Source organism: Narcine bancroftii, chromosome 5 (assembly GCF_036971445.1).
Source record: "Narcine bancroftii isolate sNarBan1 chromosome 5, sNarBan1.hap1, whole genome shotgun sequence".
Taxonomy (NCBI): domain Eukaryota; kingdom Metazoa; phylum Chordata; class Chondrichthyes; order Torpediniformes; family Narcinidae; genus Narcine; species Narcine bancroftii.
In genome coordinates this window covers 228484889-228507593 of record NC_091473.1, presented here as the reverse complement: position 1 = coordinate 228507593, position 22705 = coordinate 228484889, and the positions used below count along the sequence as shown (strand labels likewise).

Below are 22705 nucleotides of genomic sequence, written 5' to 3'. Positions count from 1 at the left end.
AGTCTCTCTTTAAGTAGTGACATGGTTGCCACTACATTTTCTAATAGGGAAGCAGCTTTCAAGAGTGCCTTAATAATAAATTGCTTGTTTCCATCTCCGCCCAAAGGAACAAAGGAACTGACAAAGGAACAGCTACCTTCTGAAAGTAAACAATAACTAAATATCTTAGATATAATCTTAATAATACTGCAAATGGATTTTGCAGAAGTGAAGACTTCATCTATGCAGGATTAATGAATTCTTCAGAATAACAGTAAACAATGATCAATGTGACAGGTTATGTTATATTTTATATGTTTTAAAGGAGAAAAATTACGGCAGGTTTTTTTTTAGTGTAGGTCTGTTTTGGAAAGCAACAGATGAACGAAATCAGAAGATTAGATCCGAGAGAGTGAGAGAGAGAGAGAGAGAGAGAGAGAGAGAGAGAGAGAGAGAGAGAGAGAGAGAGAGAGAGTGTGAGAGAGAGAGAGAGAGAGAGAGAGAGAGAGAGAGAGAATTCAGTTCTACAGTTCAGCAGCAGGAACTAGAAGAAGCTGGCAAATTTGTGGAAAACCCCAATTTTGAAGACAGGTTGTGAGTTCTTAGTTCAGCCAGGTTAAAGCCATTGTGGTTCAAACAAGAGGAAATGACTGGCTATATAATATTTCACTTGAAATTAGGTAAACAAAAAGGAACTTCGTGATAACCTGAAAGAAAGAGGTTATCATCTGGAAAACACTGATGAGGCAATTTCTTTGGCAAGATACTGAAGTGGCTGATCTAAAAGAATCAGTTGTGGGTATCCAATGAGCAACAAATCTCTCTGAAAACCAACAAGAACCTTTCTGAGTGGCAACCATTTACTTTTCAAGCAAGGTGACATTCATAAATGTTAAAGTCTGTGCACAGTATATGAATTGCCAACAACCAGTGAACTTGGAGGAGTGAGAAGTGAATTAAGGAACTTTTCTGAACTTACACACACATTACATACATTTATGCTTAGAATTAGAAGGAGATTAAGTTGTTAATAGTATAAGTTAGTTAGGGATGAAAGCGCTCCAATTAATGTTGAGGATGGAGCAGAGACAACGCTGGTGGAAGCGTTCTAGGAGCCGAAGGTGATGCCGGTAGAGCATCATGATTCGGAGCCGAACAGGAGTGTGGGTATGACTCGAGATGGCAGAGGTCGACAGCATCGAGTCCACGCTGCTGAAGATCCAGCTGCGCTGGGTGGGTCACGTCTCCAGAATGGAGGACCATCGCCTTCCCAAGATCGTGTTATATGGCGAGCTCTCCACTGGCCACCGTGACAGAGGTGCACCAAAGAAAAGGTACAAGGACTGCCTAAAGAAATCTCTTGGTGCCTGCCACATTGACCACCGCCAGTGGGCTGATCTCGCCTCAAACCGTGCATCTTGGCGCCTCACAGTTCGGCGGGCAGCAACCTCCTTTGAAGAAGACCGCAGAGCCCACCTCACTGACAAAAGCAAAGGAGGAAAAACTCAACACCCAACCCCAACCAACCAATTTTCCCCTGCAACCGCTGCAACCGTGTCTGCCTGTCCCGCATCGGACTTGTCAGCCACAAACGAGCCTGCAGCTGACGTGGACATTTACCCCTCCATAAATCTTCGTCCGCGAAGCCAAGCCAAGAAGTAATAAGTTAGTTTGATCCTGTTTTCATGTTTAGAGATAATTAAAAGCATCTTGTTTAAGTAACCATTTGTCTTTGTGAATATCTATTGCTGCTGGGTTTTGAGGTCCTCTGGGCTCGTAACATCAGTCTAAGCAACAGCCAGTGAAAAATCTTCAGAGGCAGCATTAAAAAAATTGGCTTAAAGTCACTTGGAAAAGATTTATTCTAAACTTTCTACAAAACCTATAGATAAAAATATACAAATTTGGAAAAATGCAGTTGGATTAACTTTCACAAGAGAAATCTCAAAGTCAAATCTACTTTAACCTAATGATCTACAATCATATTCATCATTCACATTCTTAAACCAAAGATGTTCCAATGATGCAGGAACATATAAACCAGTGGACGACTACCAATATAAACCAGTGGGCGACTACCAATATAAACCAGTGGACTCCTACCAATATAAACCAGTGGACTACTACCAATATAAACCAGTGGACTACTACCAATATAAACCAGTGGACTACTGCCAATATAAACCACTGGATTACTACCAATATAAACTAGTGGACTACTACCAATATAAACTAGTGGACAACTTTCAATATAAACTAGTGGACTACTACCAATATAAACTACCGAACTACTACCAATATAAACTACTGGACTACTATCAAGCCACAATAACCCACAAAATTGTAAAAATCGCTTTTAAAATGTGACAGTGTTATATGTTTCTTTATACTGACCTGAGAAGAGGAAAAGTTCCAACCAGGTTTTGTTGCTACTTCCAGGGATGAAGAGGCAGGCCCAGCTGTCTCATCTGTAAGAACCAAACCATATTTTGTTTTACTTCTGCAAAATTCAATTGAGGAAATATTTTGTTCTTTTCTTTCTGTTTTAAGTTTTTTCATCAATGCAGTATCTTTAATTAGTCAACTCATTTATCATGCTAAATCTAAGTAGGTGCAAAAGTAAAAACAACATTTTGATCATTGGTCACAAATACTGAATACAATAGACAATAGACAATAGGAGCTGGAGTAGGCTCTTCGGCCCATCAAGCCAGCACCGCCATTTTACAGATCATGGCTGATCACTACCATCAGTACCCCTTTCCAGCCTTATCCCCATAACCCATAACTCCTTTGCCCACTAGAGTCTTATCTAACTCTCTTTTGAACATAATCAGTGAATCTGCCTCTACCACCCTCTATGGCAGAGCATTCCACAGATTCACACTTCTCTGGGTAAAAAAATGTTTTCTCATCTCCGTCCTAAAGGGCCTACCCTGTATTCTTAAACTATGCCCTCTTGTCCTCGTCTCCCCCATCATTGGGAACAAGTAATCCGACTTCACCCTGTCTATCCCCCTGATAATTTTGGATACCTCAATCATGTCCCCCCTCATCCTTCTAAACTCCATCGGATACAAGTCCAGTTTTTCTAGCCTTTCAGCATATGTCAACCCCGCCATCCCTGGAACTAACCTTGTAAATCTGCGCTGCACACCCTCTATAGCTAGTATGTCCTTCCTCAAAATTGGAGACCAGAACTGGACGCAATACTCCAGGTGGGGTCTCACCAGGGCCCTGTACAACTGCAGAAGGGCGTCTCTGTTCCTATACTCCAATCCCCTCTTTATGAAAGCCAACATGCTATTAGCCTTCTTCACAGCTTTCTGAACCTGCATGCTAGTCTTCAGTGACCGGTGAACAGGTACTCCCAGATCCATTTGCTCCTCCCCACTCCCTAGCTTGTCTCCATTTAAATAATACTCAGCTTTCCTATTATTGCCCCCAAAATGGATAACCTCACATTTGCTTACATTGAACGTCATCTTCCATTCAGCAGCCCACTCCCCCAACCTGTCCAAGTCCCTCTGCATTTTCCTGACATCCTCCTCACACCCCACACCGCCACCCAGTTTCGTGTCATCTGCAAATTTGCTCAAGTTATTAATAATCCCCTCATCCAAATCATTTACATAAATTACAAACAACTGAGGACCCAATACCGATCCCTGTGGCACTCCACTCGTCATATCCTGCCATCCTGAAAAAGACCCGCTTACCCCAACCCTTTGTTTCCTATTTCTTAACCAATTTCCTATCCATGTCAGCACCTTAACTCCAATACCATGCTCCCTGATCTTGCTCACTAGTCTCCCGTGCGGTACCTTATCAAAGGCCTTCTGGAAGTCTAAATACACCACATCCACAGGCTCTCCCAAGTCCACCCTCTTTGTCACATCCTCGAAAAATTCCAGAAGGTTAGTCAAGCATGACTTACCCTTAAGGAATCCATGCTGACTAGCCCTTATACTATTATTTCTGCCTAAGTGTTCTGCTATTACTCCTTTTATGATAGACTCCAATATCTTCCCCAACACAGACGTCAGGCTGACCGGTCTATAATTTCCCGTCCGTGTCCAACAAATTAAGTCATCGGCAAAGAAAAGTCACAACACTTCACAAGATTGCTTCGTGGAAAAAGGGTCGCCTCTTAAGACTGATGAAAATATGCTTCTTTTCACACATTTAAGGAATAATGTCAATCCTTGCATTTCTAGGCAAAGCAAGATCTGACCAAGATAACCCGGACTTTAAGGTTAAAGGAAACTGCTCGAGCTTCGTATTACAAAATGAAACTTACAGTATATTTTGGAAAATGGACATGTTCAGTAAAATGATGAAAATGTAGAATTTGCCGTCAGTGATTCTCTGCTTCTCAATGGCCTAATCATTAGAACTCAGTGATGTGTTGAAAACTTGTGGGATTTATTAACTATTCTCACCAGCAAGTTCTCTTAATATATAGTTTTGCTTCAGGAGTTAGGAGTGAATTAAGCTATTACTGGAACATGGGAACCTGCTTAGAATGCAGGATTTTCATGGAAGTGTAATTCACTCAGACAAGTATTTCAAAATGTCATGGATTTTAAACAGAGAATATTTTCCCCATTTTATAGAACTCAAGTGAACAGTTTTTCAGAAAACTGTACCTTAATCTCACTAAGTTCTAACCATGGTTATTCACCTTATGTTAACATTGTAATTTTACTGTATGCTGTATTACTCGAGACGGCAGAGGTCGACAGCATCGAGTCCACGCTGCTGAAGATCCAGCTGCGCTGGGTGGGTCACGGCTCCAGAATGGAGGACCATCGCCTTCCCAAGATCGTGTTATATGGCGAGCTCTCCACTGGCCACCGTGACAGAGGTGCACCAAAGAAAAGGTACAAGGACTGCCTAAAGAAATCTCTTGGTGCCTGCCACATTGACCACTGCCAGTGGGCTGATATCGCCTCAAACCGTGCATCTTGGCGCCTCACAGTTTGGCGGGCAGCAACCTCCTTTGAAGAAGACCGCAGAGCCCACCTCACTGACAAAAGGCAAAGGAGGAAAAACCCAACACCCAACCCCAACCAACCAATTTTCCCCTGCAACCGTGTCTGCCTGTCCTGCATCGGACTTGTCAGCCACAAACGAGCCTGCAGCTGACGTGGACATTTACCCCCTCCTTAAATCTTCGTCCGCGAAGCCAAGCCAAAGAAGAAAGACTGTATGCTGTCAACAAGAATTCTTTAATGTGACTTAATATTCTTTATGCTCCGAAACTTGTGACACTTGTTGCTGGACACCAGATCACAGAGCTCATAACCAACCGAATCTAAATTGGAAAGGCAAAGTTCATGCACGTCATGATCTTCATTACTGAAAACCAGTTTTGTACACCAAGGGTCAGTTGACAGAGGAGGTTTTTGTTAAGATCTAAAATGCAAGACCATTCCCTGATCTGCTTTAGTGAGTAAGTTGATGATCATTTCAGCATAGACTTTGAACACAAATGTCACCTGCAGACAGTAGTTCAACAACTGTAATTGGGGGCAACCTTGGTTATCACAGCCGTAGAGTTATACTGTTCAGAAACAGCCTTCATCCCATCTTGTCCATGCCAACCAAGTTGCCAAGCTAAGTTACTCCCATTTGCCTCTAAATTAACATGTATCTAAATAAATATCCAGACCCACTGCAATTCACCTATCGTCAAAATCGCTCCATGGCAGATGCAATATCACTGGCTCTCCATTCAGCTCTGGATCACCTCGAAAACAGGAATTCATACATACGGCTGCTCTGCATAGACTACAGCTTGGCTTTCAATACCATTATTCCCTCAGTGCTGGTCAAGAAATTACAAACTCTGGGCCTCTCTTTCTCTCCCCCACCACACCCCCCAACCCCAGCAACTGGATCCTTGACTTTTTATTGGAAGACCACAGTCAGCAGGAATTGGAAATGTCTCCTCACTGAAGATCAACACAAGCGCACCCTAAAGATGCATGTTTAGTCCATTGTTCTCATTGTGCAGCCTCCACTGTGTGGCCAGGCACAATCCCAATGCCTTCTAGAAGTTTGTCGACGACACCAGTGGTCGGCAGAATCAAAAACGGCAATGAGGAAGCATACAGGAGGGAGATAGATTAGCTTGTTGAATGGTGTAACGACAGCAACGACCTTCCACTCAATGTCATCAAAACCAAGGAGAGGATTGTGGACCTCAGGATGAAATCAGGGAAACATGACCCAGTCCTTATTGAGGGCTCAGTAGTGGAGAGGGTCAAGAACTTCAAATTCCTGGGTGTCAACATCTCCAAGGAACTGTCCTGGGAGCCTCCATGTTGATGCAATCAAAAAGGCAGCTCATCAGTGGCTATACTTTGTGAGGTATCTGAGGAGATTCGGTATATCATTGAAAACACCTGTAGAGTCTACGTAGAGAGCATTCTGGCTAGTTGCATTACTGCCTGGTATGGAGGCATCAACTCTCAGGACGAATAATCTCCAGAGGGTTGTTAACTCGGTCTGCAACATCACAGGCATCGGACCACTCCATTGAGGACATCTACGTGAGTCAGTGTCTTAAAAAAGCAACCTCTATCCTCAAAGACCCCTTCCACGCCTTCTTCACTCTGCTACCATCAGGGAAAAGGTAAAGGAGCTAAAGACGAGCTCTCAGTGGCACAAGGACAGCTTCTTCCCTGCTGCCATCAGATTCCTGAATAATCAATGATCCAAAGGCACCACCTTACTTTTCAACCACAATTATTGTTATTATTTTATTATATAGTAATTCGTAAGATGGTTATAATATATGTATGTTTGCACTACAACGCTGCCACAAAAACACCGAACTTCATGACCTGTTCATGACAATAAATCCTGATTCCCTATCTGTCCATGAACCTGTACAAATGTCATTTAAATATTGTAACTGTACCCGACTCTTCCAATCTCATTGCCATCACCTGGGGAAGAGGATGCATTTTCACATTAGCCTCAAGGCACCTCAGATTTCACAAAACCAGAGTGGAAGTAAGATGTACTTGGTCTGAACCGACAGCTTAAGAATAGTAATGAGAAGTGAAGGTGTGGTGGGAATCGAATTGAAAAAGTTTCACAAAGCTTTTAAAATACAGGTCAAGTCTCTGTTTAATTGAGCATCACAGCTAAAAAGATTGTCAAGGCTTATAAATATTCCAGAAATTTACTGGAAAGGTTCCAAGAATCAAGAATTAGTGTTTTGTGCAGTAAAAGGAGAAAAATCAGTGATGGTTGAGGTGAGATGAATGATTTTGCATGAGTAAATCAATAGAAACATTTCCATTAACAAAAAGGCTATTAAACAAAGGAAACAGAAATTGCTGTAAAGCTTGGAAACCCCTTTCATATATTCTTGCCATCAACTCCACATAGATCCCATCAGCAACTTGCATATAGGAGCTATTTATACAGTGGGAAATTCATCCACCAATCCAATGGTTGTTGCGGTGTTGAAAGGAGCCAGAGCATCTGGAGGAAACCATTGGAGAACATGCACTAACAGGACTGGAGGATAAAATGGAACCCTGTAGCTATAAGGCAGCAGCTCCACTAGGGTGCAGCACAGTGCCCACCTAATTTTTGAGGCAGTTGCAAGGAACTGATTCATGGTACAGCACCGGAAACAGTACATTCAGCCCACAATATCTGATCCAAATATGATGCTAAAATTAAACAAAACCCCTTCTACTACTCAATCCATATCCTTACACTGGCTGTAATGTCCTCAAAACTCTATCATATCTGCTTCCATCAACACTCTAGGACCTTCCATTCTGTGATTATAAATTTAAAACTGTGGAGTACAGGGGAAAATAAAGGAAGAATGCCTGTCCCAAACATTTTATACATTGATGGGATGAGTTCAGATGACTTAGGGAAAAAAACATGACAATCAAAAACAGTGGCAGTGTCCAGTTTGTCCACAAAGCCCATTTCTAGACCTAACAGCCCATTTCTAGACCAAACGGCCCATTCAAGTGTGGCAAAAGTCCCTTTCACATTGCCAATCCTCCAAGGAAGTGGGAAAACTTTCTGGGTATGTTGCACTCGGGAGCCTTTAGTGAGTTAACTTGGCCGGGCTCTGACACTTGTCCCCACCAAGTGTCAGAGCCTGGTTGAATTTAACTAGCCCTGCCAGGTTGGAACATTTCACACCGCATGATTACCAGGAACAGACCTACAACATTAGCCAGATAACTCACAAGGAATCAGTGGTGTGAAAGGGGCTAATGATTCACGTGCACCTTCTCCAGCTTCATCTATTGCATTCAGTGCTCCTCTACATTAGTGAGACCAAACACAGACTGGAGAACTCTTTCACTGAGCATCTATCCTCAGTCCACAATGGTCATCCTGATCTCTTTGCTACATGCCATTTCAAATCCCCTTCTCTTACTGACCTATCCATCCTTGGCTTTCTCCACTGCCAGAGTGGGACCCAACACAAATTGGGAGAACAACACTTCATTTTCTGCCTGGGCAATTCACAGCCCAAAAGTGTGAACAGCATTTTTCCATTTTCAGGTTATGTCCCCTCACTCCTCTTTTGATCTAGCTGTTCTTCCCCCTTCTGCTTTGTGCCTTTACCCCAATATTCCCATCCATTCTCAACTCTCTCCCCATTCCACACCATCCTCTTCTACTTACATTTGTCCTTCACGATTCCCTCCTCCTTCGGTTCTATCTGGCTCAATCTGTCCTTCACCTTTCCCCAAACTGCTTTCATATTATACTTATCACCTTTTTCACTTGTCAGATTCCAGTCCTGGTTGCTTTTAAACATGAGGAGAACATATTTACTCCTCCAGATTCAAATCTCAGCTGCTGAAGTTGTAACAACTTTGCGCTAACCACCTCGCAGTCCGTGCTCTGTTTTCACCCACCTCCCTCCAGCCTCACTTTCACAATTCATCTTCCACCACCTGACCCAACTTTTTTTCCTGCCTCTCTCTCTTTGTCTGGCACCTGCAAATCTGCCCATCTACCAACAACACATCTAATTTACCCATTTGTCCATTACGCTTCATCCATCCCTGGTTCAACAATCCCCTACTGTACTCCCCTCATACTCTGTCTTGAAGGGCTGTGACAGGATACATCAACAATCAAAAATTTAAAAAATCTAAAAAAAACAATTGGTTTTCTCCCACTGAAGCTACTTGACCCTCAGGACCTTCTGCAGATTATTTATTTTTGCTGCAGAATCCAGCAACTGCAGTTTCCTCTGTCGCCAGTCTGTTATTTGCATCTGTAATTCTGGTCCCTTTTGAGTTTATACAAGATCATATATATTTTATGTATTCTCTTATGTTAATTATACCAGCATTTCTTGCCAAATTCTTAATTGCTCTAGAATGATTGAAATCCCATTGTACTACTACAAGTAGTAGGCATTTTAACAGTACAAAATATATTGACTATTTTCAGAAGCAAATGTACAATTTGGACTTTTTCCTGGTGCTGCCCCACCCACCCTGTTCTCTCCACACCAGCTTCTATTCTACATTCTACAATCTCGGCTCCAAATATCAATCATTCTTTTTCTCCCACTGATGCAGCTTGATCCATTGAGTTCCTCTAGCAGATTGCACTTGGCTTCACATTTCAGTATTTGTGTGTCTTCATTTTTAAAATTCTTGATGATTCACTCCAGATGAAAACCCTTTGGAATCAGTGTCCCTGTTTTTAGGGACGACCAACAAGCACAAATACTCTGATCTTTGTTTTCCAGGGATAGTTTTATACCCAACCACCAGCTGGCTTCCATTGGTGTTTGTACTGTAGTTTATCCATGGACAGAGTCTGGAGTATATATTATGAAAGGTTAAAAATGGCAGGAGTCCACAAGATTAAGACTGCTAAGAAATAAAGGTTTGATTTTTCCTGCTGGCAAATATTTAAATGTGCATTGACCCCTGTCATTACTCAAGAACTCGCACCCATCAGACACAAGCTGCAACCATAATTTATTCTTTCATTCCCAGGCTTACTTCCTACTATAACTTCTGTTCACAATAATAACTGTACACTTTTCATTGATACTCATCCCAATGCACAGATTTTTTCAATCATGTACATGATACATTATGCAAAATCTGCACTGTTTAAATCTATGCACCACTAGTGCCACAAAATGATGCTTTAAAAACATGTGAAAATTAACTGTTAGAGTTGGGGTTGGCACTTGGGATGCTCTGAGAGATGAAATTAGATACAAATAGTTGTTTGTAATAACTGCCTTATTCCTGATGGTTCAATCAGATGACATCCAGTTTCAACACAGCTCAGATGAATAATTTGCATTTTGAGAAACAGCCAACAGTGGACTTGTTCTCCAGTGAGTCAGTGCCAAGCGAGCAATACCCCAGTGAGATTAAATGCCAGGAAATGAAAGACCAAGGAAGAGCTGATACTTGGGGAAATTATACCACCACAAAATGTTGTAACCAAGGGAAATGTACACCTGGAGAATTGAAGTTTCAGAGATCATAAAACAGTGAACATCAGTGCTAGACTAACTGAATCTATTGAGAGTCAACATTAGGGCATAACAAGGAAAATGTAATAATGCAGAGGCGGCTACACTTCTGAAAGAACACACAACCAGACGGGTTGAGCTCAGTGAGCAGACTGGTTATTGCAGGCTGCTGGGCTGCACTTAAAACTCCCAGCTCGGACCTGGTTGAGAACTGCGCTGGAGGGCGCTGACGTCACCCAGGCGTCACATGGTCCCCCAGCGCGGGCTTCTGAGCCCCGTGTTGGGAGGAAGGGAAAACCCCTGGTGGCGCCATTTTGGCCGGCTGCCCTGCCGCATGGCTTACAAGTGGGGCTGGTTCGCCTGCCTAGTTGTGAGCCGCCACAATAAAACCATTCAGAGTACCTCACAATGCAAATGAATTTACTTGTAAATATTGACCCAAGCCATGTCATTCTTATACCTTTAAAAATACTTTGCTGACAGACATTTGCACAAGATTTGCATTGTGTTCATTAAGACATGGAACTTCATAATCAGGTCTTTCATCAATCCAGAGAATTTATATTCTCCAAAGGTTAACCCCAGAAATTTCTTCTGGCTTTTGACTCAATTCAGGTCATGAATACCTTGGTGAAATTTGAGGAAGTGTTTTTGAAACATATGAACTATTGAGCAGGCGAAGCTACATGCAGAGATAGAGATGCATGTCATGTTGCTGTACATCCCTCAGAATCTCAACCCTTCAGAACCCCTGTTCCTCCACTCTCTGTGCACTGATCCCAACCTCACCAAGGATGGTGTTATTGTGGCCTTGTACTCTGATCTCTATCAAGTCAAAGCCAGATGACATCTCCTATACTCTTACTTACCCATCCACCACTGTATCGCACACTCTCTGAACTCAACACTTCCAGTCATCTCTCCAGCACAGCCTCCAACCCCTGCACTGCCTGTTTCTACATCCTACCCAAGATCCACAAACCCAAATGTTTCAGCAAACAGATAGTTTACTCGTGCTCCTTCTCCACTGAACTCCTATCCACGTACCTCAACTCCATTTTATTCCCCCTGGTCCTGACCCTCCCCATCTACATCCAGGATACATCACATGCCCTCCATCACTTCAACAACTTCCAGTTCCTTGAACTCAACCACCTCATCTTTACCAATCACTAGGCACCTCCATCCCCCATACCAAAAGCCTCAGAGCCCTTTGTTCTTTCTCCACAACAAACCGAACCAGTCCTCTCCACCACCAGTCTTCCAACTAGAGGAACTGTTCTCGCCCTCAATAACTTCACCTTTAATTCATCCCATTTTCTCCACATCAAAGGGGTAGCCATGGGTATCTGCATAGGCCCTAGCTATGCCTACATTTTTTTTGTTGGCTTCATGGACCAATCCGTGCTACAAGCCTACACAAGCAAGACCCCTCAATTCTTCCTCTACTACATCGACAACGACTTTGGTGCTGCCTCATACCCATGATGAGCTCGTCAACTTTATCTACTTTGCTGCCAACTTCCACCCTGACCTCAAATTCACTTGGTCCATCTCGAGCAACACTCTCCCTTTTCTCAATCTCCATCTCGAGAGAAACTCTCAACAGACATCTTCCACAAATCTACCAACTCCCACTGCTACCTTGACAACACCTCTTCACACCTTGTCCCCGGTCAGGATTATTCTCTTTTCTCAATTCCTCAGTCTCTGTCACATCTGCTTCGAGAACAAGGTCTTCCATGCCAGATCATTGAAGATGTCCTTCTTACTCTATCACCATCAGCTCGGCTATCACCTACATATCTCCATTATCTGCACATCTGCCCTGCCCTCCTCACCCCCACAAGCAGTAGGACAGGATTCTCCTCGTCTTCCCTTGCCACCCCACCAGCCTCTGCCATTTCTGCCACCTACTATGTGATCCTAGCACCAGACATGAATTTCCCTCTCTGCCTTCCACAAGGTCTGCTCCTTCCGTGAATCCCTCATCCACTCTCACATCTCCTTTTACAGAGCCAAAATCAATTCTCACTTTTCCTCTTACCATGTTGGCCTGAACTTCTCCCCCTCCTATTCTTCACCCTTTCTTTGCCCAGCCTTTAATTCAGACATTTGTCTTTTTTCACTCATACCTTGAGGAAGGGCTTAGGCCTGAATCTTCAGTAATACACCTTGTATGTTATCTCGTCTTTACCGTGGTATGAATGATAAATAAAAGTGACTTGGATGCTGGAAGATTGGCTGAGTTTCTCCAGCATGTCTGTGTTTTCACGACAATCACAGCGGATGTAGACTTCCATGCTTCACAACATGGCTACCAAGTTTACTTACTGCAGGCAAACTAGCAGATAGGTCAGAATTGAACTAAGCTCACAGTCATTTTGGACTCATTAAATATAAAAATAGGCTCTTTGACCTTTTGAGTCCCACCAACTATCAAGCACCCTTTTTCACCAATCCCTTTTTATTCTCTCCACCCTTTCATGTACTTCCACAGATGCTGCCATACACGGAGGAGGGATTTGTAGTGGCCAATTAATTGAGGAAATGAGCAGGCAGAGGAAATCTGCATCGTCCTGGGGAGAATGCGCAAACTGCACACAGACAATGACCCAGGTTCTATCTTCAATCTGGGTCACCAGAGCTCAGAGCACTCACTGGATTCCCCCAGGTTTCCAACAGTGCTACTCAACAGACAAATTGCCAATTTCAGCAGATTCCTATCAATTATTGGGTCCTTTTGTTCTTTTTTTGGGAGCGGGAAAGGGTTAACAAACCAATTTGCAAACCCAGCAAATGACTCAACAGGCAATCTTAAACGTTTTGGGTGCTTCTAATTTCAAGTAAAGTAATTCAAAATTTTTAGCATAATATTTTTTTTATTTTGCATTGAAATTGAATTAAAATATTTGATAGTTCATTGCTTGCTCCAGTGCAAAATCTGACTGACAAAGAATGGAGTGGACTGCATAAGGCTCTTCAAACTATAAACTTTGAACTCCCCCATGTGGTGCTGATGGAGAATACAACTCAGTACTTAAAAAAAAAACAAGGTATTTGGAAATTTAAAACAAATTCATTTGTTCTTTCCATTTTTAAATCTGCATTCTGCATTGAACTGCCTCATATCGCTTTTGGTGGCATAAATGAGCCATTAGTATGGGATGCAAATCAAGATGAAACTGGTGTTGTGTCTTGAAAAATTTGATCTACCCCTCATCTCATGGGTTGATTACACCACAGGAGCCCATCTGGCTAATCACATCTATGCCAGCTCTTTACTTGAGCATCTCATTAGTTCCACCACTTGCCCCAACTCCAAATCCTTCAAAATATTACTTTCAATTATCTCCTTGAAAACCACAATGAAACCAGAACAGTTGCAAGCAATGTCTTCCATATTCCAATTCTTCTTCTCTTCTTTTGGTTTGGCTTCACGGACGAAGATTTATGGAGGGGTAATGTCCACGTCATCTGCAGGCTCATTTGTGGCTGACAAGTCCGATGCGGGACAGGCAGACACGGTTCCAAGGGAAAATTGGTGGGTTGGGGTTGGGTGTTGGGTTTTTCCTCCTTTGTCTTTTGACAGTGAGGTGGGCTCTGCGGTCTTCTTCAAAGGAGGTTGCTGCCCGCCGAACTGTGAGGCGCCAAGATGCATGGTTTGAGGCGATATCAGCCCACTGGCGATGGTCAATGTGGCAGGCACCAAGAGCTTTCTTTAGGCAGTCCTTGTACCTCTTCTTTGGTGCACCTCTGTCTCAGTGGCCAGTGGAGAGCTCGCCATATTACACGATCTTGGGAAGGCGATGGTCCTCCATTCTGGAAACGTGACCTAAACAAACACTATATCACAATATTTTTTCTCATGTCTGTCTCTCTTAATTTTCTTCCCTTTATTTTATACCTGTGACTTGTCTTGACTACTCCACAAAAGTGGACAGCAGCCCATGATACTATCTACTCTCAGTCTGAAAACAGTTCCAGGATCTCTCACCTCTCCTTGTAACTGTAGTACCTTATCTCTTGTAAACCTTCCCTGGACCCTCCCTAATACTTCCAAATGATTCCTGAGATAAGCACAAAAATTTTTTTTAAATAATCTGTTTAAGGCTACACTAATGTTTTTAAGGTTCAGCATAAGATTCCTATTTTCATATTTCTTGCCTCTCTTGGCATACACCAGAAATGTGAAAGCTGTATTATCTGCAATCTCAATATGCCCTGCCACTTCCAATAATTTTGCCCCCTCTGTTGTTCACCTGTTTCCTCTATTTTACATTGTTTTTCTCCTTCCTGCCAAAATGCATTACCTCACATTTCTCAGCATTTTAACTTCATCTGCTGCCATCTGTACACTGCTACAATCTCTCTTCTTAATTCACAATTTTGCCAAGCTTTCTGTCATGTTCGTCAGAAACTGTTGTATTTACCCATCCTACATCACCTGTCTCCCATCAAAGTCATTAAATTTTGAGTAAAAAAACAATTGCCCCAAAACCAATTGCTGGAGAATGCCAATAATGACTTCTTTCCAGTCTGAGAAATAATTCGCCTCAACTTCTGCCCTATTACTTTGCCAAATTAATATCCATGACATCAATGTTTCTTATCTGCCATTCGCTTCCACTTTGCTCTTACATGTTTTAAGGTATCTTATCAAAAAACTTCTGCACCTCATGTTAACTGTATTATCCTCATCTACTCTGTTTACCAAAAAAAATTATATCAAATTGGTTTAAAACAACCAGCTTGCCTGAATAAAATTATATGCCTTGGGGAAGACTTCACTCTTTGAGATCAACACTTCTGAAAGTCTTTCCACTACCAAGTTAATTGTTGCTGCACTTAACTCCGTTCCAGCACCAAATCCTATCCAAAGAGCACTGGAAGATATCAAATCAATGGCACTTGCGATTTCTTGTATTTTTACTCAAAATCCTCAGGTGCATCCTATTCAGTTAAAGTGACCGACTGATTTTAACAACAGACAATTTGTATATTTTAAAAAATAAAACGATCGCACTGAGGAATTGATGTATCTGGTGTCTCAAGTCCCAACTATTATTTTCAAAGAAACTTTCCTGCTTTTCTGATGAAGACTGACTCGATTCCTGGGTGTCAACATCACTGAAGCCCTATCCTGGGACCATCATGTCTATCCAATTATGAAGTAGACACACCAGCCGTTTAATGACCGTTCGGGCATATCCAACTGCATATTCGTCTGTGGTCTCGTAATTATTCAGTCACCGCGAGCAAGTCCGCAGCAATTTAGAAAAAGCTATCGCTAGCTATAGGAAAATATACACTGTATACCCAAACCGATCTGACTGCCCCACTCTCTCTCCACAGCCCTGGATCGGTCCCCACACTGATCCCATTGCCGCACAGCTTGTGTCGGTCCCCACACTGATCCCTACTTACAAATTTCTACAGGTGTACTGTGGAGTTCATTCTGACTGGTTGCATTGCTGTCTGGTATGCAGGTGCCAATGCACAGGACAGGAAAAGGATACAGAGGGTTGTAAACTCAGCTAGCGCCATCATAAACACTGAATTTTGACGTTTCAGATGAACCACCTTTGATCTTTTCCCAAATATCCAACATGCAGTCACCCAGCCTCTTCAATGTTTTCTCCCAGAATTCACCCGCTCCATTCGTCCCTCCTGGTTCCATCTGCCTAAAGGGTCCCACCTTCCCACATCTCTCCCACCCTCATCTGGCTTCATCTACTTATCATCTCATCACCATCGGATTCCAATTATAGCCTACTAATCTCTATCCGACTCCACATACTGCTACATACTGGCAAATCTTCCCTCGCAGGATCTCAGCCCAAAACGTTGATTTATACCTTTTATCTCCACAGATGCTGCTTGAGCCATTGTGTTTTATTCCAGATTCCAGCATCTGCAGTTATTTTGCTCTTGGTAAGATTTCTAACATCAAAGCTGGTTAGATCACAACTGGTTAAATCTGAACCACTGCAAAGACCATCTCCTATCATCCTTCTTTAACCTCTAATTGCACCATCATCCTTACATCTAACAAAGCAAAGGAGCCCACAGGATTCAAACCATCCACTCATATTCTCAGCTAAACAGCTCCCTCCAAACACACTTCTGTTTTCAGCCTCAGCTCCTTTCCTCTTTAACTTCTGCAAAAATGTGGCTATTCATTTCATCTGAGCCATTTTGGATGGTGACAAATCGCATTTTCCTGTGGCAAACTGGTTTTCCTCGGGTAAAAATGACATCATCATCCTTTCCAAAGTTCCATCAGGCCATACCGAACCTTAGCATTATGTTCTATCACATTAACATTGTGATTTTGAACCCTCTGTTACAACAAACTCTCAACTCTGCATTATGCAGGTGCCCGTTCTTTCCCTGCTTCAATCCAACCTCAACCTTTGACAACCTTCTAATCACAACTCTTGATATTTGAATCTTATACGGAGTCCACTTTTTTTTTCCCAATTGTCAACCAATGTTCACACTCTTCCATTTTCAGTGAGCCTGAACCTTCCAAGATCTGCCACCCAGCTTTATTCACCATACCATCAGAGGTCTTTATTTCAGGCACTCTGTTTCCATCTTGGGATGCTCTCCAAAATGCAATATGTGTCCTGCTTCTTCAACACCTCCTTCAAACCAACCTTATTGACTGACCCCTCACCAATCTTCCTATGGCTTTTTTCTTGTAAAAAATTAAGGAATCATGAAATGTGTGTCAGCATTTTATTCAGTGGCATCGCAATAGCAAGTCAATGGTTTAACTTTGCCTCAAATGTTCTTTTGTCATTCATAATCAGCAATAAGCTTTTCATAACATGTTTGTGCAACTCTTTTTGCAGTCATTTCCAAAATTGCCAGTAGATGTTTTAGCAAATCTACATTCCATTTGTCACGTAGTAAAATATAAAAATGTAATATACTTTTGTCTGTCATAAGGGAAACAAATAGTCGCCATCAGCATTGCCCAGCTCCTTTAATAAGAGAGAGTCCTTTTAGACACTGAATATCCATAGATTTGCCTCCAGTGCTCCCACAGCCTCTGCAGGCACACAGACTCCATTTCAGACCATCAGCAACTTGAGCTCCAAATCCAAACCTCCGATATAATCATCAAGTCTTCAGCGCCCGAGGCTCTTGGGGAGCCCTTTCTTGCCCTCAGCATCCTCTCGAATTCTGGTTCCAATACCTGGCTTCCATGAGTCAGTCACTAGAAAACTGCAAGTGTAAGTGTTACAGAGTTCTGTGTTGTGTCTTGGCCTATGTGTTGTGTAGTTTTATGTTAAAAAGTGAACGTTTGCCTTAGAGAGCCAAGGTGAAGGTGGACTGCTGAGAGAGTGGGAGACGGACTGAGCAGGTGCAGAAAATGATCTAAACATTTCTGGATGTGGACAATAAACCACCACTGGGTGGTGCCGTGGAGTGGAAGGAGGCCCAGAGCATGAGTCATGGTCTGGAGGACAGTTTAGAATGTTGGGATTTCAAAAAGGATGATCATTCCGAAGGCAGCCAGAAGGATCCGGACCAAGCCAGTGGTTCCTCTCTCTGCAAGCAACACAAGACAACTTCGAATTTTGTGCTCTCTCTCTCTCAAAGATCTTTTGGCTTCAGTTTACCAAACAAACTGAATTTTGTTTATGATCTTTGCTTCGGTTGAGATCGAAGTTTTGTGAGTCTTGTGTGTTTTGTGTCTAAGTTTTTCTGTGGGCTGGTTGGAAATATAACTTAAACTTTAGTTATATCTGTTATTTTTACACTGGGGAATTTATTAGTTTTACACTGTTGTAGAAATTTGCATAGTAACCAGTGGGCATTGTTATAAAAGGGGGGATTTTGAATTAAAGTTTGAAGGTGAATTTTTTTGTTAATAAAGTAACTGTTCATCTTTACCCCTGCGTGATATGTCTTCTTTGTGGTTGCTGGTTTGATCTTGTAACATAAGTAATCAAGAGTCTACAGCCTGTGTGAATCCCTCAGCCGTTGAAACTTTCATTGGTCCGCTGCCATCGTCACCTTCCTTGTCGGGAAGTCTCCCAGGCTTCTCTTTCTCAACAGGGAGCGTTATCCCCTTTCTGTTGTCCAGCACCAGTCCACTGCTCTTCTGATATCTGCAACCCCTTGCGGTCGTTGCCCAGCATAGGCACAGATCTCCGTGGTTGCAGGATTTTTTTTAAAAAAAGCACCATCAATTTTTCTAACAGCCATTGAAAGCCTATATGGAGGCATCATCATCAGGACAGACAGTAGAACCCATTAGAGCAGTGCTGAGTCTCTCCTGGGACCGCACCGGTGGCAGCACTGCCACTTTTCAAATCAATCTTGAATTTCTGTATTTTAAACTGTCCCAACACCTGCCACAACCCTGACAAAAACTATTCCATCTACTGTTAGGTTTTTTCATATAACATTGTTGTGAAATGAATGACAATTCCTTGCAAACATGTGTGGCGGCTCACCACAAGGCACCCGAACCGGCCCCGCTTGTAAGCCACGCGGCGGGGCAGCCGGCCAAAATGATCCCATCGAGGGTTTCTCTTCCTTCCAGCTCGAGTCTCAGAAACCTATGCTTGGGGACCACGTGTCACCTGGATGACGTCAGCGCCCTCCAGCGCGGTCTGGGCTGGGAGTATAAGTGCAGCCCAGCAGCCTGCAATAAACTAGTCTGCTCACTGAGCTCAACCCGTCTGGTTGCGTGTGTTATTGCAGAAGCAGTGTCGCCGCCGCTACAATTGATGACCCCAACTGGTTCAAACGTTTTTGAACCCATCATGAGCGAAGCTGGGGTCTCAGCGCTATAGCTGTGAAACTACCTGAATTCTGGGTTCAGGAACCGGAGACCTGGTTCGTCCACGCTGAGGCCCAGTTTCACCTCTGCCAGATTTCGTCTGACACAACCAAATTCAACCATGTGGTCACTGCCCTGGACCAGGCCACCGCCAGACGCGTTCAGCACCCACCTGCCGAGGACAAGTACGAGACCATCAAGCGAGTGCTTACCGGGTCCCTTGGACTATCCAGACACCAGCGTGCCGCTTGAGTGCTGCACCTTGACGCCCTGGGAGACAGGTCCCTGATGGAACTGATGAACGAGATGTTCATGCTCATGGGTGAGCACACCAACTACCCACTTTTCAAGCGCATCTTCATCAAACATATGCCCGGTGACATCCGCCCGCTGTTGGTTCAGGAGAGCTTCACTAACCCAAGGAAGGTCGCCCTGAAGGCCCAAGAGCTAGGGCTCGCACGATTCTAGGAAGGCTCAGTGGTCCAGCAGATCACGAGGCACGGGCACAACCAAGCCAAGCCTGCCCCTAGTGCTGCGGTAGAGCACCCGGCCCTGCAGGGGCCCCAAAGAGTATAACCAAGGCCACAGCATCCGCTTCAGGGCTCTGCTTCTACCACCAGTGCTGGGGAGGCAAGACTTGGAAGTGTCGTCAGCCCTGCTCGTTCCAGGGAAACGACTATGCTGGCCGCTGTTAATGGCTGCGGCGGCTGGCCAAGGACACAGCCTTCTCTACCTGCGGGACTCATTCAGCTGCCAGAGGTTCCTCATTGACACTGGAGACCAGATCAGCGTCATACCGGCCATGGCCATCAAATCCAGGAACTGACCTCGTGGACCTCCCCTCCGTGTGGCCAACGCAATGGCAATCCAGACGTATGGAGACAAGACAGTCCACTTTCAGATCGGCCAACAGAATTTCATGTGGAGGTTCACCGTCTCGTCCCTCCCGATTGCCATTCTGCGTACAGACTTCCTCCTCGCACATGGGCTTCTGGTGGACATTCGAGGTAGGCGCCTGGTGGACGCCCGTACCTTCCAGGCCGTTCCCCTCGACGCCTCCCGCTCGGAGCAAACGCACATGACCACGATCAGCACACCCAGAGACGATTTCCAACAGATCCTGGACGAGTTCCCGACACTCCTCAAGTCACAGTTCCCTGCTGCCTTGCCTTGCTATGGGGTATTCCACCACATCTCCACCCAGGGCCTGCCGGTTCGCACCAAGGCACGCCGGCTCCTGCCTGACAAGCTCCAGGTAGCAAAGGAGGAGTTTTCGCACCTGTGGGAGCTGGGGATCATTCAACAGTCCGACAGCCCGTGGGCCTTGCCACTCCACCTGGTCCCGAAAGCCTCCAGCGGCTGGCATTCCTGCGGAGACTATCTAATGGACTGGTCGAACATCTGCACCGCCACCTTAAGTCGGCGCTCACTGGTCCCGACTGGACGGATGGACTCCTTGGGAGCTCCTGGGCATCCGCTCCACTGCCAAGGAAGATCTGCAGGCATCATCAGCTGAGCTGGTCTACGGTGCGCTGCTGGCACTACCTGGTGACCTCACAATGCACCTCACAATCCCCAGCGGTCACCGCATGAACTACTTCCAAAATTCAGGGCATGCTTGAATTTTGGCTTTGAAGTGCTTGTATGTGATCTACACTAAAACAAACTGCCACAATTTATCTCCTTTAAAACATATCTGTCACACCCCACCCCCACCCTCCTTGATGAAAGGTTCAAGCCTGAAATGTCAGTTACGTATTTTTAAACTTTGTTAGAGAAATGGCACTGTTTGACCTGCTGAGTTGCTCTAGCATTGTGTTTTTACTTCAACTGCTGAGTCTCCAGACTTTCGTGTTCAACTTTTGATCCCCTTTCCCCCCGTTTTCTGTTGTGCTCTTCCTTCCTTACCTCTTGCCTGTCGGCCTGTGTTCCTTCCCCACCATTTTATTCGGGTGCCTACCAACATTTTTCTCAAACCTTGATTAAGGGTTCAAGCCCGAAATATTGGTTGTGTATCTTTATCTTTTGCTGTAGAAAGCTGTTTGACCAGCATTATGTTTTTACTTCAATCACCGTGTCTGTAGACTTCCGTGTTTTATTGGATTAACTCTACCCCACTTCCATAATCATACTTACAAGAGCAACACTTGTTCCAGGAAAATACCTACCACAATTTCTCAACAATAATCATTACTTATACAGTGAGAAAACATTTGCTTTTCATTCTTATTAAAATTGCAGAGATACAGCATGGTTAAATGGCTCTTCTGGCCCTCGAGATGATGTTGCCCAATACACCCATGTGACCAATTAATCTTCACACCTGTACCTCTTTGGTACATGGGAGGAAATGGGAGCACCAAGACGAAACAAACGCAGGCGTGGGGAGACAAACGCAGGCGTGGGGAAACAAACGCAGGCGTGGGGAAACAAACGCAGGCGTGGGGAGACAAACGCAGGCGTGGGGAGACAAACGCAGGCATGGGAAGACAAACGCAGGCATGGGAATACAAAAGCAGGCATGGGGAGACAAACGCAGGCGTGGGGAGACAAATGCAGGCATGGGGAAACAAACGCAGGCGTGGGGAAACAAACGCAGGTGGGGGGAAACAAACGCAGGCGGGGGAAACAAACGCAGGCGTGGGGAAACAAACGCAGGCGTGGGGAAACAAACGCAGGCGTGGGGAAACAAACGCAGGCGTGGGGAAACAAACACAGGCATGGGGAGACAAACGCAGGCATGGGGAGACAAACGCAGGCATGGGGAGACAAACGCAGGCATGGGGAGACAAACGCAGGCATGGGGAGACAAACGCAGGCATGGGGAGACAAACGCAGGCATGGGGAAACAAATGCAGGCATGGGGAAACAAGCGCAGGCATGGGGAGACATACAAACTTTGTCCAGACAGCGGCAAATTTGAACCCATTTACCTATAATAGCATCGCCCTAACTGTACACTCTCCATGTCATCCTACAATGAAATGCTACAAATATACCTCTGGTAATGTTGAAGGCTACAAATATACCTCTGGTAATGTTGAAGAATGTTGCCATCTACAACTCAAACAAGTCACAAGTCTCATAATTCTGGTTGCTGAGTATTACAGATATTCGTTGAAAAGGACTAATATGCTACTTGTTGTGCTCAGGAATACAAAGTACTGAAGCTTCCATAATATATTTGACTCAGCCTTTTTGATTTGTGGATTTCCATTTAAAATGTTTTCAAGAATGCATCCCTTTCATAAATCAAGGAAGAACACACTGGAAATTTTTAACCATATTTAGTTAAGGGAAGGTAATATAAATCATTTGCAAAACAAGAAAAAAAAAACACTAATTTCTAACAAAAATTCATTAAGATGGTGAGTATGAAAATTTTGACATAATTGACAAGAAAATTGAAACCT

The 22705-nt window shown here is 44.0% G+C and overlaps 1 protein-coding gene across 25 annotated transcripts in view; it reads right to left on the bottom strand.

Moving 5' to 3' along the window:
• Positions 1-22705, bottom strand: part of LOC138764999 (ankyrin repeat and SAM domain-containing protein 1A-like) — a 335613-nt gene that overhangs the window by 186622 nt on the left and 126286 nt on the right. For all 25 annotated transcript variants that reach the window (XR_011358405.1, XR_011358406.1, XM_069941579.1 and 22 more), the window contains one exon: positions 2374-2447. Coding sequence is in view for 23 of the 25 variants with exons in the window: in XM_069941579.1 (XP_069797680.1) it covers positions 2374-2447 (74 nt within the window). In the remaining 2 variants the exon portion in view is untranslated. The remainder of the gene's footprint in view (positions 1-2373; positions 2448-22705) is intronic.